We start from the raw sequence: 14,428 nt of genomic DNA on the forward strand, positions 1-14,428 counted from the left end.
GATATTTTCCTTTCATAATAACAACAGTTATGCCATCTAATTACTACCTTATCCCTTCCCTGACCCCACCTCCATGCACCAACCCATTTTTCCCTCTCTTTTCTTCTTTCTGATACTCTCACTTTTTTTTCATATTACAACCCATCCACTTAACAAATACCACTTTCAGTGTACAGACATAAAATTAAAGAAAAAATGAACACTCATACTACTGCACAATCCAGTTATCAAAAGAAAAAAAAAAGAAAAACAAGAAATCTAAACACAGCAAAGCCCAAAGCAATGTCAACTGGAGTCTCCTACAACATGGGTACACGAAAAACATAAAACAAGCAGGAGTACACTATTACACAAAGTTTAATTTCGATTTCAAACGCGAACAGTGCAGGAACATACACAGACACAACTGAGTACCACAGCTCAAAACATGACTGACCTTTCTTTGGCTTCTTTGCAGCTGGTTTTTTCGCAGTGGGTTTGGCAGAGGTCTTGGGGGCAAATATGTCATCAGCGTCGTCTTTCTCTGCATCACAAAGGGTGTAGCATTCAGGTACACTTCTTAAGAACCACCAAATGAGTCAGCAAACAAGAAAATCTGTCAGGAACAATGTGGATTCAAACCAACAAATGAAAAATAGTTCAATTATCTGTTTAATTATTGTACCGTATATATATATAATTTCCTTCTTTTTTTTTCCCTCTCCACTATTTGTTAACACATCTTTTTTTAAAGTACTAATAATATGTACAGTTTTTCCTCATGTGTGTATACAGGGGCTGTTTTTCAATTCCTTCTCAACTAATTTGGCACAAACACTTGCATTGTGTTTCTTAGCAGTCAAGAACTTTGTCTTTACCTTTGGACAATGACTTGGCATCCAGAGAGAATCCATCGTCATCACTGTCAGAGAATTCCATTGGCATTATGGGTTTGGGTGCTGGAGCTGATGCTGGAGGCCTGAAACACCACACTCATACCATGTACAGACTGGAGAGAAAAATATAAACAAAAACAACAAAAAAAATTATGAAAGCTCTTTCTGGATGACTTCTGGAAGGATTTCAAGAAAAGGGGCCACAGTGAGGCAAGTTGCAAAAAAAAACTTTTCTTCATGAAACAATTTATTCATCCATCTCCAAGATTTTTGCAGCTCTGCTTCAAGCATCGCCTCAACATAAATCATCAAAATGTCTTGTGGTTGTTTCATACTTAAAAGATATAAATTTGGAAAAGAGAAATAATGGTAATCAATATTCTGATAAGTTCAGAATTATAACTTGAAACTGGATAGGAGAATAACAAGAAACAAAAGCCAGAAATCTGAAGTAAAAAGAAAAAAAAAGTGCTGAGATTCCAATGAATGCAAAGACAACGAAGATTTCACTGTGTTTACCTTGCAGCTGGTCTGGACTTGGGCTTTGCACCATAATCTGAATCCTCATCTGAGTCAATTTTGAAAGATCCCTCATCGTCAGAAATGTCTCCAAATGTTTTCTTGGGTGCAGGTGCTGCCTTGGCTGAATAATCATTGTCATCATCTGAGAGCCTGCCAAATGACCTCTTGGGATCTGGTTTGAATGGACTGTACTTCTCATCATCAGAGACACCTCCAAAGGTTTTCTTTGTGGCAAGTTTTGGCTGATAGTCATCAATATCATTGTCATCATCGGAAATGTCTCCAAATGTTTTCTTAGGAGCAGGTTTGGTGGGAATGTCGTCATCATCATCCGACAAGACCAGTGCTGGGGAAGGCTTTCTGGCAGGAGCAGGCTTTGGAACGAAGGAATTGGCCATGTCATCGCCACTGCTCACTCTTTCCTCTTCCTCCATTTCGTCATCAAAGGTGTACTTGGCCCTGGACGCTGTGACATGAGAGCAGTACTGTTATGACACCACTCCTACTTTCTCTGCCCATGAGACTATTTTCATTATTTCCACTTATTTAAACTGACTCTGCTTAATACTGTACTATTTTTGGCTTCAGTTTTACAATCCTCTTATCTTTTCCAATACAATGTTTCATAAACTTGTACAAAATCATAAAATAACTCTTTTGTGGTTTTCAATCAATGAAACTCAAATGAAAACTTAAAAACACATGTGTTATGTTTCCAATCAAAACATTATCTAAAATAATTGCTTTCACCAAGGATATGTAAAGGAATCAAGATCAGCTCTTTAACCATTCCATCCATAATCATAATAAAAATTTTAAAAATTTTAAACACCACCAGTCCATTGGTATTTTAGGGTCTGATTCTGTAAATATTACCATTCATTTTTTTTTTTTTTTATTCCAACCTTGACAATATCTCCTCAAATTGTGTAATTTCTGTTGAACACTAGTTATCAGAAGGGGGAGGGGGGGTGAATTTAAAAAAAACAACAACAAAAAAAAACACCCGTGCATCCCCACAGGACATCCACTGACCAGCAGCTCTGCGAGGACCTCTGTCACGAGCCGCAGCAGCTACAGCAGCGGCCATGTTGTCAGCATCCATGTCGGAGAGGTCGCTCATCTCACCGTCCTCATTGTCTGAGTCGGACCAGGGGTTTCTCTTCTTCACTCCCTTCTTGCCTTTCCCTGGGGACTTGCCTGGGATGCCACCTGCAGCTGCAGCTGCTGCTCATTCGACAAGGTATGTACACATCATACATTAATACGAATGTCTATGGCGCCTACCCTGCGGCTCTAAGTGCAATCATTAAACAATCACCTTCCGTAAATAGATATATAAGCATGTTTATGACTGTAAACTAAGAGACAGCAAATTTGTCAAAGTATGCAAGGAAATATACATTAAATAATCATCTTTTATAAAGAAACATTAACATGTTTATAATCATAAATTCAAGTGATGGCAAAAGTGTGCAAGGAAAGTGTGTCAATATGCCCTTCAAGCTTCTTTTCCAATTCCCGCACACTTGTTTCTCGTACATCTTCAATAACAACTAAAGACAGGTCTGCGTGTGTGCGCATGCGTCCATGCATGTGTGTGCGTTTGTTTCTGTATCTTTTTCATTACTTGCTGTGTATGCACTAACAGCTCACAGAATATACATGAGACAACAATACAGTATAAATCATATCATCATTAAAAGGAAATAAAAACTTACGTATTATGATAAATTAGTTTGCAAAGAAAGTCTGTAAAATTGGGAATATATATTTCATCATACAGGGAGAGTAATATATACGAGTATCAATAATCTTCTTTCTTTTTTTCTTTTCTTTATAATAGAAACAACAATACTAATGGTGAGAGGAAAAAAAGAAGGAAAAGAAAGAAAAGTACAGTCAATTGAGAATGGTTATGCAGTTGTTGTTTTTTCTGAAGATAAATTTTTTTTTTCTCAAGGCCTGACTAAGCGCGTTGGGTTACGCTGCTGGTCAGGCATCTGCTTGGCAGATGTGGTGTAGCGTATATGGATTTGTCCGAACGCAGTGATGCCTCCTTGAGCTACTGATACTGATACTGATCTAAAGATAAATTAGTAAAAATAAAGACCAGTCATCAATAGGCGGATAGTAGTTTGCACAGGACAGGAATGTCAGACCCCTGCCGGAGTCTGCACTAGTTGGGTCACGGTTAAGTATGTGTGATTAAACCAGTCTTTAAAAGATGTGCAGTGTGGGCAAAGACACAATCAATACTTAACAACCACATAATGCACACTGAACAGAGAATCAAGGAGCAAAAGGATCCATTAACCTTTCTCTAACCTGCCTTTGAACAGACGGATCAAAACACATCAAGACAGACGGATACAAAAACACATCGTCAGAGATGCAGAACAAAATCAGAAAAGGAAACCAGAAGGTAATGGCATAAAATCTTAACCATGAAGTCTACTTCAAGAAAACTGCAGCATTAAAAAAAAACAAAAAATTATCAACACCAGTCCTGTCAAAGTCGTCAGTGTCGACAGATTCATGGGGGGCTGTTGTTTGAGGGACGTGGTGGCGGTCTCCACTCTGGGAGGGACGCTCACTCAGTCTGGCTCCGCGACTAAGCCATTACTGTCGTTAGTAGGGGGCTTAGTAGGTGGTGTCCTAAGTACGTTAAAACAGAACAGGCACCACTGAACACCACTGAAGTGACTCAGCAGCAGTGCAGGGTCTCCTCTGGTGTGTGGCCTCCTGGCGACCTAACATCGATGGTTCCCTGTGGACTGCCGACGCTGGAACTGCGACGGACGAACCCGGGTGTGGCTGTGTATGGGGGAATCTAAATGAGCGGCGTGGGAGTAAGGCCAATGAAACAGTGCAGATGACGGGGCAGCAAAAAAAAAAAAAAATCAACACCAGAATTTTCAGACTGACCTTTGCCACGACCTCTGCCGGCTCCAGTGCCCCCCGACTTGCGAGGCTTTTTGACCTTCGCTGTGCCATCAGCACTCAGGTTGAGACGCAAGGACAGGGACTCCGAGCCCGTGACATCACCATTGTCTTTGATGCTGCCTCCCTCCCCTTCCAGGTCATCCATCAGGTCGTCGTCACCAGCACCACCCAGCAGCAACCTCTCCTTTTTGGTCTGCACACGCAGCAGGCGGTAAGCATTGTATTATTCTTTTTTTATCAACAACAGATTTCTCTGTGTGAAATTTGGGCTGCTCTTCCAAAGGGAGAGTGCGTCGCTACACCGAGAGCGCCATCCTTTTTTTTTTCTTTTTTTTGTTCCTGCCTTCAGTTGTTGTTTTTTGTTTTGTTTTTGTTTTCCTATCGAAGTGGATTTTCCTACGGATTTTTTGCCAGGGAAAAGCCTTTTGTTGTCATGGGTTCTTCTGTGTGCGCTCAATGCATGTATGCACATGGGACCTCAGTTTATCATCTCATCCGAATGCCTATCATCAAGACCACCACTCAAGGTCTAGTGGAGGGGGAGAAAATACTGGTGACTGTACCGGGATTTGGAACAGTGCACTCAGATTCTCTCGCTTCCTTGGCAGACATGTTAACTCTGGGCTCTAGGCCATCACTCCACACACAGCATACAGAAATAATAAGAAACAAACATCCATACACCCATTTGTAGTATAATGCTCTGCATGCTCATAATGCATAACTGCATACAGAAATATTAGAGGGAAAAGTCACTCATATGTAACATTTGTGTCATGTCCATGGCACTTGTCACTTTCACAACTTGACTATTTGTTTTGTTCATGAACATTTTAAACATAATTTTTTTGTCCTGTGCTGTAGCTGTCTCCACAGGCAAAGAATGAATCAAGTATGACTAAGAATAGCTGTGGAAAAACTCCCTCACATCATATGGGAACAGCCTACCTTGATGAGAGGACAAGCCAATATGGACACTCCAACTTCTTCATGAGATATTGGGTGAATTCAAATGAATGTACATTTGGAAATAAGATCTTACCAAAAAAGGTACAAAGCTTCACACTTAACTTGCCTAAAGACAATAAGACTGTCTGATCTCATGCATCAAGTACACTTTCTTTAAAACTAAAAAAAATAATAAAAAGAATTATGAAAAAGGAGTTTAATCTAATCTTGCGAAAGACAGCACTTCTGCTTTCTCTGATATCAAAATGAGCAATAAACCCCAGTAACTGGAAATGAGCATGAAAAATATCAAGCGGCTGTTTCTTTGCAGCTCTTAGCAGTGTAAAGACTATGAATCAAAGGGGTGAATAACAAATCTCTCAGGACACAGAACACACGCACATTACTCTAAACAAAATTGTCTGTACCTTGTTGGCTGCTTTAGTTTTCTTGGCAGCCTCTGCCTTTTCAGCTTTGATCTTGGTAGCATGGTCAATGCGAGGTTCAATCCTGCGTCCCATCGGAGATGGCATAGTATCCACCACAGCTTTTTTGCTTTTTACTTTGCCCACTTTGCCCAGTTTGCCCATCTTGAGAGTCAGGGCCTCTCCTTGTCCCTCAATGCGCTCCTGCTCCTCTAGCTCCTGCACAGGACACACATCACATCATCTGGCCATCATTTCCTCACAGGACACACATCACATCACATCATCTGACCATCATTTCCTCACAGGACACACATCACATCACATCATCTGACCATCATTTCCTCACAGGACACACATCACATCACATCATCTGACCATCATTTCCTCACAGGACACACATCACATCACATCATCTGACCATCATTTCCTCACAGGACACACATCACATCACATCATCTGACCATCATTTCCTCACAGGACACACATCACATCACATCATCTGACCATCATTTCCTCACAGGACACACATCACATCATCTGGCCATCATTTCCTCACAGGACACATCACATCATCTGGCCATCATTTCCTCACAGGACACACATCACATCACATCATCTGACCATCATTTCCTCACAGGACACACATCACATCATCAGACCATCATTTCCTCACAGGACACATCACATCATCTGACATCGTTTCCTGAAAGGACACACATCACATCACATCATCTGACCATCATTTCCTCACAGGACACACATCACATCACATCATCTGACCATCATTTCCTCACAGGACACACATCACATCATCTGACCATCATTTCCTCACAGGACACATCACATCATCTGACATCGTTTCCTCAAAGGACACACATCACATCACATCATCTGACCATCATTTCCTCACAGGACACACATCACATCATCTGGCCATCATTTCCTCACAGGACGCACATCACATCATCTGACCATCATTTCCTCACAGGACACACATCACATCATCTGGCCATCATTTCCTCAAAGGACACACATCACATCACAACATCTGACCATCATTTCCTCAAAGGACACACATCACATCACATCATCTGACCATCATTTCCTCACAGGACACACATCACATCACATCATCTGACCATCATTTTCTGACCATCATTTCCTCAAAGGACACACATCACATCACAACATCTGACCATCATTTCCTCAAAGGACACACATCACATCACATCATCTGACCATCATTTCCTCACAGGACACACATCACATCACATCATCTGACCATCATTTCCTCACAGGACACATCACATCATCTGACCATCGTTTCCTCACAGGACACACGTCACATCATCTGGACATCATTTCCTCACAGGACACACACATCACATCATCTGACCATCGTTTCCTCACAGGACACACGTCACATCACATCATCTGACCATCATTACCTCACATGACACACATCACATCATCTGGCCATCATTTCCTCACAGGACACACATCACATCATCATTCAAGCCACCACCTCACAGGACACACTTAAACTGGGTACATATGAAGTTGCCAAAATACTAATGTGTGTCCTACACAAGTTCGGTACATATGTTGTTTGTGACCTTGTACATTTAAAGCAATTAGCCAGACAAGGAAAACTTGTAAACAATTAAAATCAAACCATTTAGTGAACAGAACTTTTCTTTTTCTTTGGCATAAAAAACTGAAAAACAGTAAAATTTACATGACTGAATACACATTTATATACGATATACAAACAATCAAGGACAAGACAGAACTTCTTTCACAAAAAAGAGTGTATCAAAGCTAGAAATGCAATCACCACAGACACTGACAGAAACATCACAATCACTTACATCCAGCACCAACATGAACTGTTCCAGGTCATCTCTCCACAAGTCGCTAGTGGTCTTCTTGCGCAGCTCCAGCAGTTCTTGTCTCTGTGGATTTCAGCAATCCAGGTCAAAATGACTGCCAGGAGTCACACAATCAGCAGTGAAATCAGATGAAAACTCACTTATTATCTGGAACAGTTTATTAAACAAATATCTGCATGTACACATGAATATCAGGTTAATGTTAGGCCCACAACGTCTTTACATGGTTTTGTGAACTGACACCAGGCATTAAAACAGAATTTTTTTTTTAAATCAAAGAAATCAAGCATCTGAATTAAACACAGAAAATTATGTGGTGACAAAAAGTATGCAATAGAATGTAAAACAACATTCTTCAAATATAAGTGCAGATAAATACTCTAGCAAGCTACCCATCACAACCCTGTGTCTCGTTATGTGCCTGGATTCTAACGTTGCAGGAATTTCTCATTTCCTGTGTCTCAAATGGTTAAAAATTGACAGCTTTACCTTGGACTCCCCCTGTTTGAGCAGCTCATCCTTGCGCTCCTTGGTGAGGCTCCAAAGAGGCAGATTGAGGATGTAGTTGAAGTCTGGGCCACCTGTCGTGTCAGAGGCTGTGCTCGCATTGTCATCAAACTCATCGTCTTGGTCCTGAAAAACACTCTGCTCCATATCATATATTACAAAATTTCTTATCTACAGACCCTAATCTTAATTCTTCTTTTTTTTCTTTTTCTTTTTTTTTTTGTATGCTCTCTTTGCATGTGTTTGTGTTTGAGTATGTGTGAGTATGAGACAGACAGACAGATACAGAGACAGAAACCGAGAGAGAGAGACAGAGAGAACTCAGAACTCGAAACATTTTCATTCAAGGAATAAGACTTTAGACATAGCATATCCTTCCAGTCTGTCCTTGCAAACAGAGACAAAAAGAGGAAGAACGAGTGTGTCAGAGAGATGGAGGGCACACACACAGGAAACACACACACAGCAAGTGGTTACCTTGTCCTTGGACTGAGCCTCTTTCCAGGCCTTGACAGGGTCAGAGTCATAGCCTCCCCTCACCAGCATCTGGATGATGTCTTTCTTTGGTTTGTTCTCTGTTGGCAAAACACAAAACATGTCTCTTCATTATACATCAACAGGAAAAAATATCACAAGTAACAGGCCTTTTAATGAAAAGCCTTTTTCAATTCTAGTTTTAACTCACTCGGGACGACAGGTTTTCTCCCTTGCTTTTCCCCACAGACGGCCCATTTGTAAGGGTTTGGAAAAAAAATTACAAAAAATACAAAATACTGTGTAAGAAAATGAAACTTTCAGAACTGGTTTATTACGTGTTGAGCTAGTACATATAAAATACTCAAATTTCTCATCTTATATTTGCAGTTTTGCCATATGTAGAAAATACTGCCAATTTTTCACCCCGAATCACCATACCCATGCTCACTTTCTGCATTAAATTCGCTTTCTTCTTCGTCATCATCCACCTCTTCAATGTCCGACCCTTCAGTTTGTAGCATTTCAAGTACTTCGGCAACCCTAAAACATTGCCGTCGCTGCCTTGTTCGCTTCACAACATTCTGAGAAGAGCCTGCTTTGCTAACAGGCTGGTACGCGAGCAGACGACCGGTCAGTGACTTTGTCAGCGTGTGTGCGAGACAGGCCATACATGCCGGGCTGACCAATCATAGTGTTCGATTGTGGAGTGACCCAGAATAGCGCACTCTGCTTGGCTAATCACAAAATCATGTGTACAGCGCGTGATGGAAGTTTACTTTCGAAGAATGCTATTCCATTCCTTCGTCCGAATACGTTTTGTGCAGGAATGAATGAGCATTCCTTCATCCGGAGAGAGTTAAAAAGATAAGATAAAAGGTCTTGAACAGCATGGTCTTGTGATTGTTACATGTCTGTTTTAAGAAGCATGTTTTTTTTTATGCCCGATAGGAGATGCAGAAAACAGTCTTCTGACTGACAGTCTTTGAAATGTCCACAGGTGTGTCAAACTGCAATGGCGGGAGAAGGGGACTAAAGTGCATGGTCAGGCAATGACTGACAAGGTATGCAGGACCTCTCACAGGATGGGGTTGTTCTTGTTTGTATTTTGTTGTTGTTGTTGTTGTCTTTTTTTTTGCGGGGGGTGGGGGGTGGGTGGCATTTTGTGTGTGTGTGTGTTTGTGTGTGTATGTAAGTGTGTGTGTGTGTGTAAGTGTGTGTGTGTGAGTGTGTAAGTGTGTGTGTGTGAGTGTGTAAGTGTGTGAACGTGCATGTGTGTGTGTGTGTGTGCATAGCTACTTTTGTTGTCTCCGCATAGGCGGGTAGTAGTCTGCACAGGACAGGAATCAGATCCCTGCCAGAGTCTGCACTGGTGGGTCACAGTTAAGTATGTGTAATTAAAAAAATAATTTAAAAGCCTGAAAAGGCTCACCAATAACAACTTTGCCCTCAATCTTCTCCAGGATGAAGCGAGCGATGTTGTCCAGCTTGGAGGACTCTGAACTGAGCATGCCCTCCAGGTAATGCTTGCGGCGTTCATAGAACTCCAGACGCACGTCAAAGAACTCCCTCAGGATGTCCTCCACTCGGCTGTACCTCTTGATGCAGCCTTTGTTGTCAAACAGCACCTGAACATGGGGTGTGGAGTCAGGGTATATATATTCTTTTCTTTCATCTACACAGATCTTTTGCAAAGGACCACATGTTTGTAAAGTGCTCAGAGCTTGGTCTCCGACCGACGATAAGCACTATATAAGTATCCAAGTCATCATCATCTTTCCTTTTGACAACCATTTCTTTTCTACCACATGGGACTTCCTCCTCTCACCCACCCCCTGTCTCTCCCCCATCTTGAGCAGACACTGACACATTTCTTGTTCAACTGATTTTCATTATGAATGCTTGGAATATCTGAATATCTTTTTAACAACAATTTTAAGTTGTCTGAGAAACCTTACAGGTTTGGTTTTGTGTGGGAAACAGACTGACAGAAACTTTAAGATGTCTTTGATAATGGGTAAAGATTATGCATACACAGGTTTGCAGTAAAACCACACTTCACTAAAACTTTTGAACAATCCATGTGGATGTACACATTTCAGTGGCATGGCACCCAGCAGGACAGGGGGAGTGAAGAACTCACCATGTTGGCACTGAGGTTGGTCTGCAACTTAAACACCTTGTGCAGACCTGTCTGCTCTGCCTGGGCCAGCTTCTCTGGGGACATCTTCACCACAAACTTCACTGTCGTGTCTGTGTGGTACTCCTTGTAGTCCCTGCAAGCAGAACGCTTATTTTTTCCATCACACTTATCTGTAGAATCCACCCCCAACCCCTCTCCACCATACAACCCTTCCATTTTGTTGTCACATTGTCAATAAAGCTCACTGAACAAATGTAAATATGTACAACACAAGCTTTCTGTTCCAATACTGAACACAGTCATGCTACTGCTAATCAGAACCCAGACATGAAATCAAAGAAACGTAACCTGCCTTGTAACGAACAGTCAATGATGAACTAACTTTGACCACACTGTCTCAATCATTACTTTGCTGCAAATCAAAAAACCTACTAAGGTCAGCAGACTGGTATTTTGTTGACTCCATACTACAGACAGCAGACACAAGAGAAGAATCAGTGTGCTGTATGTGGTTTATATTTGTGTGTGCAAACATGTGTGCATGTTTTCAAACCAGATTTCAGATTTGCATGTGTATACACTGGTCCACGAAAAACTTTATGCCTGCTCTGTATCAAACCAGGTGCACAACAAAATTAAATACTGCAGCAATTAGGGGAAAAAAAGGGGGAAAAAATTAACAAAAAGATTTACTGACGTGATCATGGGCGGAGTTTTGTCGGTGCCCTGCAGCATGCTTTCCAGCACTTCTTCCTTATAGTTCTGGGTCCAGCTACGGATGGGCAGCTCTGTGATCTCCACAGTAACATCATCCAACACCGCCACCTCTCCACTGCAGATGAACTTGTTCTCCCCCAACTCCTCTATTGCGCCACGGAAACCCTTGAACGACGGGATCTGTGGCCCAGCACAGAACACACACACGCTTACAGTTGCAAAACAGATATGACAATAGAAATCACACATACAAATTTGGACAGACAAAGAAACAAAAACAAAGAAGAACACTACAGAAATGTATCTGGTTACTGAAATGTTGTGTTCTGCTTGCTTTTGCAAGACGCCTCTCACCTTTGAGTCACAAAACTGCAACTTCTTGTCACTGGACGGTAGCAGTTGTCTCAAATACCCATGTCCAGTGATGGTTCTTCATCTTTTCTAAGAATTTCTCTGATTTTTTTCCCCTGAACATACTAGTCTCTGTGGCCATAATTTTTGTGCTTTCTCCATCAATGTTCACATATAAGTGTTAAGGTCTTTCTTGTCTTCAGATACTCTGCATGCAAACACCATGTTTTGCAACGAGTGTGAAACCCATTCAGTCTAAAAAGCCTGACAAAACTCAGCAATTAGTTTCTGCTGTACTTCTAGTATTTCCCTTCTAGTAACATGACTGACATACACACAAACTAGTCATCTCACTCAAAAACATTATAACGGCATAAAAAAAGAAGAAAAAAGAGAAAGGGGCCTAACTCAACGTACCATACCCCCCAAAACAGAGTATGACTGTCTACATGGCATGGGTAAAAACGGTCATACATTTAAAAGCCCATTCATGTTCATGAGTGACTGTGGCAGTCGCAGCCCACAAACGAAGAAGAAGAAGAAGAAGAATGTACCATAGGGAGAGGATCCAGCCCGTTGAGCAGTCGTTTGATGTTGGCCACCACCTCGCGGACATCGTAGTTGGGGATCCTGGTGCTCCAGCCGGTGCCGATGCCATCAGCACCATTGATCAGCACCATGGGCACGATGGGGCAATACCACTCTGGCTCTATGCGCTGGTTGTCATCATACAGGTGCTGCAGTAAACTGTCGTCCTTGGCATTGATGATGTGTCGGGCCAGTGGGCTGTGACAAACATATATATCACAAGGGGTAACAGTTTGGTTTTATTACATTGTTTTAAAAACTGGGTCTTTGGTACATGTTCCAAAGACTTGGTCTTTTCTTGTAAACAAGTGTACATGTTTAGTGACAAAGATGCCGTGTTCCACAGACTTGTAAATATGTACATGTTCAGTGACAAAGATGCCATGTTCCAAAGACTTGTGAACATGTATATGTTCAGTGACAAAGATGCCATGTTCGAAGACTTGTCTTGCAAACGTGTACATGTTCAGTGACAAAGATGCAGTGTTCCAAAGACTTGTGAATGTGTTCATGTTCAGTGACAAAGATGCAGTGTTTCAAAGACTTGTGAATGTGTACATGTTCCGTGACAAAGATGCAGTGTTCCAAAGACTTGTGAATGTGTACATGTTCAGTGACAAAGATGCAGTGTTCAAAGACTTGTCTTGCAAACATGTACATGTTCAGTGACAAAGATGCCATGTTCGAAGACTTGTCTTGCAAACGTGTACATGTTCAGTGACAAAGATGCAGTGTTCCAAAGACTTGTGAATGTGTACATGTTCCGTGACAAAGATGCCTTGTTCAAAGACTTCTCTTGCAAACATGTACATGTTCAGTGACAAAGAAGCGGTGGTCCAAAGACTTGCATTGTAAACGTGCACATATTCAGTGACAAAGATGCAGTGTTTCAAAGACTTGTCTTGTAAAAAAGCGTACATGTTCAGTGACAAAGATGCAGTGTTCCAAAGACTTGTGAATGTGTTCATGTTCAGTGACAAAGATGCAGTGTTCCAAAGACTTGTGAATGTGTACATGTTCAGTGACAAAGATGCAGTGTTCCAAAGACTTGTGAATGTGTACATGTTCAGTGACAAAGATGCCGTGTTCAAAGACTTGTCTTGCAAACATGTACATGTTCAGTGACAAAGATGCCATGTTCGAAGACTTGTCTTGCAAACGTGTACATGTTCAGTGACAAAGATGCAGTGTTCCAAAGACTTGTGAATGTGTACATGTTCCGTGACAAAGATGCCTTGTTCAAAGACTTCTCTTGCAAACATGTACATGTTCAGTGACAAAGAAGCGGTGGTCCAAAGACTTGCATTGTAAACGTGCACATATTCAGTGACAAAGATGCAGTGTTTGGAATACTTGTCTTGTAAAAAAGCGTACATGTTCAGTAACAAAGATGCTGTGTTTTGACTGAGCTTACAGCACACATGTGAATGGATGCAAGTTGTGTATGTGAATTTGTGAGTGTGTGTGTGTGTTGTTGATAGCTGCATATGTAAGTGTGTGTGTGTGTCTTGAATGTGGTAACTCTTATTATGTGTGTGCACAAAAGGACATTTTATTCAGCGAATGTGCATGTGCTAGTAAGCATGGCAGCATCTAACAAAAATGAGTATGTTTGCATTCTTTGCAGCAAGAAGATGGAGAGGCAAATTCATCAAACTGTCAGGATAATCCACAAAACACTGTGTTTTATCATAAGGTTTACAAGTCGATCACTGTTACGATAACTGCTGATGACTGACCTGAGCATTGTGAAGATGTAACGAGGGCTGGCAGCATCCTTGCCGCCATGCAGGCGTGTGCCGAACTGACCAATAGGCTGCAGCAAGTTGAGGTTGTTGGAGCCCACAAAGTTCTGAGCCAGGTTGATGATGGTGCTCATCAGGGAGTTCTGACAACCACATCACATCGTCACTGTCTGTAGGTATTCACCTGACTATACCTCCATTAGAATAATAAGTACACATCACCACATCGTCACTGTCTGCAGGTATTCATCTGACTACACCCCCATCAGCACAATAAGTACACATCACCACA

The 14,428-nt window shown here is 41.5% G+C and overlaps 1 protein-coding gene across 2 annotated transcripts in view; it reads right to left on the reverse strand.

Annotated features, from left to right (window-relative positions):
- LOC143279861 (DNA topoisomerase 2-alpha-like) overlaps positions 1 to 14,428 on the reverse strand; it is a 44,440-nt gene that overhangs the window by 8,828 nt on the left and 21,184 nt on the right. For both annotated transcript variants that reach the window (XM_076584125.1, XM_076584135.1), the window contains exons 17-30: positions 14,131 to 14,279; positions 12,358 to 12,589; positions 11,433 to 11,632; positions 10,736 to 10,868; positions 10,025 to 10,220; positions 8,596 to 8,693; positions 8,101 to 8,244; positions 7,591 to 7,674; positions 5,720 to 5,935; positions 4,326 to 4,536; positions 2,433 to 2,624; positions 1,395 to 1,863; positions 858 to 958; positions 437 to 523 (exon numbers count right to left, since the gene is read on the reverse strand). In XM_076584125.1, the coding sequence (XP_076440240.1) occupies positions 437 to 523; positions 858 to 958; positions 1,395 to 1,863; positions 2,433 to 2,624; positions 4,326 to 4,536; positions 5,720 to 5,935; positions 7,591 to 7,674; positions 8,101 to 8,244; positions 8,596 to 8,693; positions 10,025 to 10,220; positions 10,736 to 10,868; positions 11,433 to 11,632; positions 12,358 to 12,589; positions 14,131 to 14,279 (2,512 nt within the window). The remainder of the gene's footprint in view (positions 1 to 436; positions 524 to 857; positions 959 to 1,394; positions 1,864 to 2,432; positions 2,625 to 4,325; positions 4,537 to 5,719; positions 5,936 to 7,590; positions 7,675 to 8,100; positions 8,245 to 8,595; positions 8,694 to 10,024; positions 10,221 to 10,735; positions 10,869 to 11,432; positions 11,633 to 12,357; positions 12,590 to 14,130; positions 14,280 to 14,428) is intronic.

The sequence above is a fragment of the Babylonia areolata genome, chromosome 1 (assembly GCF_041734735.1).
Source record: "Babylonia areolata isolate BAREFJ2019XMU chromosome 1, ASM4173473v1, whole genome shotgun sequence".
In the NCBI taxonomy this organism is placed as follows: domain Eukaryota; kingdom Metazoa; phylum Mollusca; class Gastropoda; order Neogastropoda; family Buccinidae; genus Babylonia; species Babylonia areolata.